The sequence below is a fragment of the Octopus bimaculoides genome, chromosome 23, assembly GCF_001194135.2.
Source record: "Octopus bimaculoides isolate UCB-OBI-ISO-001 chromosome 23, ASM119413v2, whole genome shotgun sequence".
Classification (NCBI taxonomy): Eukaryota; Metazoa; Mollusca; class Cephalopoda; order Octopoda; family Octopodidae; genus Octopus; species Octopus bimaculoides.
In genome coordinates this window covers 33,508,556-33,510,774 of record NC_069003.1, presented here as the reverse complement: position 1 = coordinate 33,510,774, position 2,219 = coordinate 33,508,556, and the positions used below count along the sequence as shown (strand labels likewise).

The following is a 2,219-nucleotide window of genomic DNA, read 5'->3' as shown; positions in this document are numbered from 1 at the left end:
GGGGGGGGGGGTCAATGTAATCAACTCTTCCCCTCCCACCAAATTACTGCCCTTGTGGCAAAATTTGAAACCATTATTGTTATTATTCAAGGCAGCGATCTGACGGAATCATTAGCATGCTGAGCAAAATGCTTGGCGGCATTTCATTCATCTTTATGTTCCGAGCTTAAATTGGGCTTCGTTCTTAGTTACAGACACTGCCATTAGTTACAGGCATTCCCTTGTTACTATTGCTGTCAAAAGTGCAATGAACCAGTCACTGACTTGTTGGAATGTGGTACACACACGCACAGAGGCACGTATATATATATATATATATATATATATATACATAGGACAGCATTGCAGTAGATATATATATATAAATATATATATGTGTGTGTGTGTGTGTATATATATATATATATATATATATATATATATATATATATATATATATATATACACACACATACACATACACACATGCTCCTATACTGCGTATATAACATCAGTAGAGGATATCCTCTCTCTCAGATTACCTCTAAGTAGAGGAATTATATCCTGTAAATTTGGTTAATTCGCCATCAAGCAGGCAGACAGCCAACATAAATATTGGTTGGTTGGTTGGTTGGGTGCCACATACAGATGTACAAAGACAAGAGCAAGAGAAAGAGGCCATGTGTTGTCAGACAAAGTGAGAACTTCTATGTAGCCACTGCCAAATTTCCCTCCAGTCACTCTCTGTCGTCTTAACCTCCCTGATACCAACTCTGTCTGAAACTGCCTCTGGTTCCATGATACAAAATTTCCTGTTTGAATGTGATATAAGTTAAAACCTTCCATCAAAACTTCATGTTTATCTATGTTCCAAGCACCAGGTTAATTTGTGTCAAAGTTGTTTTCTTAAATTCTTCATTCTTTTCATAATTAAATTAAACTAAAGTTGCATATTTTAACAGAAATATGGCAACAAAAGGATTAAAAGAGAGAGGACATATTAGTTAACTCTTTGACTGTGAAATTAAATTTCATGGTCGTTATTCCAGTAAAATCTACCAAAAAATAGAATTGTTACTTTGTGCAAGTCACATTGCCTCTATAAACTTGACAGACCTCAACAGAAAATAGTTTCAAAAAGTTTCAAGGCGGCTAGCTGGCAGAAACGTTAGCACGCCGGGCGAAATGCTTAGCGGTATTTCGTCTGCCGTTACATTCTGAGTTCAAATCCCGCCGAAGTCGACTTTGCCATTCATCCTTTCGGGGTCGATAAATAAAGTACCAGTTACGCACTGGGGTCGATGTAATCGACTTAATCCCTTTGTCTGTCCTTGTTTGTCTCCTCTATGTTTAGAGGAAACATCTAACCCATGCCAGCGTGGAAAGCAATTGCTAAATAATGATGATGATGATGATGATGATGATGATGACGGTAAACAAAATAAAAAGGAGTTGACATAGAACAGAAAGAGTCAAGGCCCCAAAAAACTGCCTCAACATCTGTGATCTATAACTCTTTAAATATAAACACCAATTTATATTGCCAGTTTGTAAGGAAGTTTCACACGCACTCTTTGTGTGTGTGTGCGCACATGTGTATCTGTGCGCACATGTGTATCTGTGCACATGCATAAGCACGTGTGTGTGTGTGATCATGTATCACTAAGTCATGACTGTTAGAAGCAGTGTTTGGTGTAACTTACTGCCAAATGTCGTTATAATTAATTTTTTTTATTAATTACATATGTTATTAAACAGTTCCACAATTTACTCACTGTAATTTGCAAATCTCCCTCACCAAAATCTTACCCTCTTGGATGTTTTTGTCATTTTTTTATTTCTCTTTTGTATGTTTTCATAACCCCACACACTCACACACAAAAACTCATTTGTTTATCAAGTGACTTACCTAATAATATAACAACAAAACTCTCTCTCACCAAACTCCATCCAGCCTCTTTTTAAAAGAAGATCCATACCAGCCAATAAAGAAGTTTCTCTATAGTTACTCACTATATGGCAATCAGCTGGCTGGATCGTTACTGCACTAGAAAAAATGTTTAGTGCTATTTTGTTTTGACTTTAGACATTTTCAGCTCAAATTCTGCCAAGTTCAACTTTGCCATTCATCCATAAGAGATCAAAAGAATAAGTACCAGTTGAGCCCTGGTGTCAATGTAATTGACTTGCTCTTCCAATGAAATTCCTGGCCTTGTGTGTAGTGTAGTGGGTATATATAT

The 2,219-nt window shown here is 36.7% G+C and overlaps 1 protein-coding gene across 1 annotated transcript in view; it reads left to right on the top strand.

The window, feature by feature from the left end:
* LOC106875488 (bone morphogenetic protein 7) overlaps positions 1-2,219 on the top strand; it is a 15,319-nt gene that overhangs the window by 3,600 nt on the left and 9,500 nt on the right. Inside the window, exon 3 of the mRNA XM_014923658.2 lies at positions 1,738-1,798. Within this exon, the coding sequence (XP_014779144.1) occupies positions 1,738-1,798 (61 nt within the window). The remainder of the gene's footprint in view (positions 1-1,737; positions 1,799-2,219) is intronic.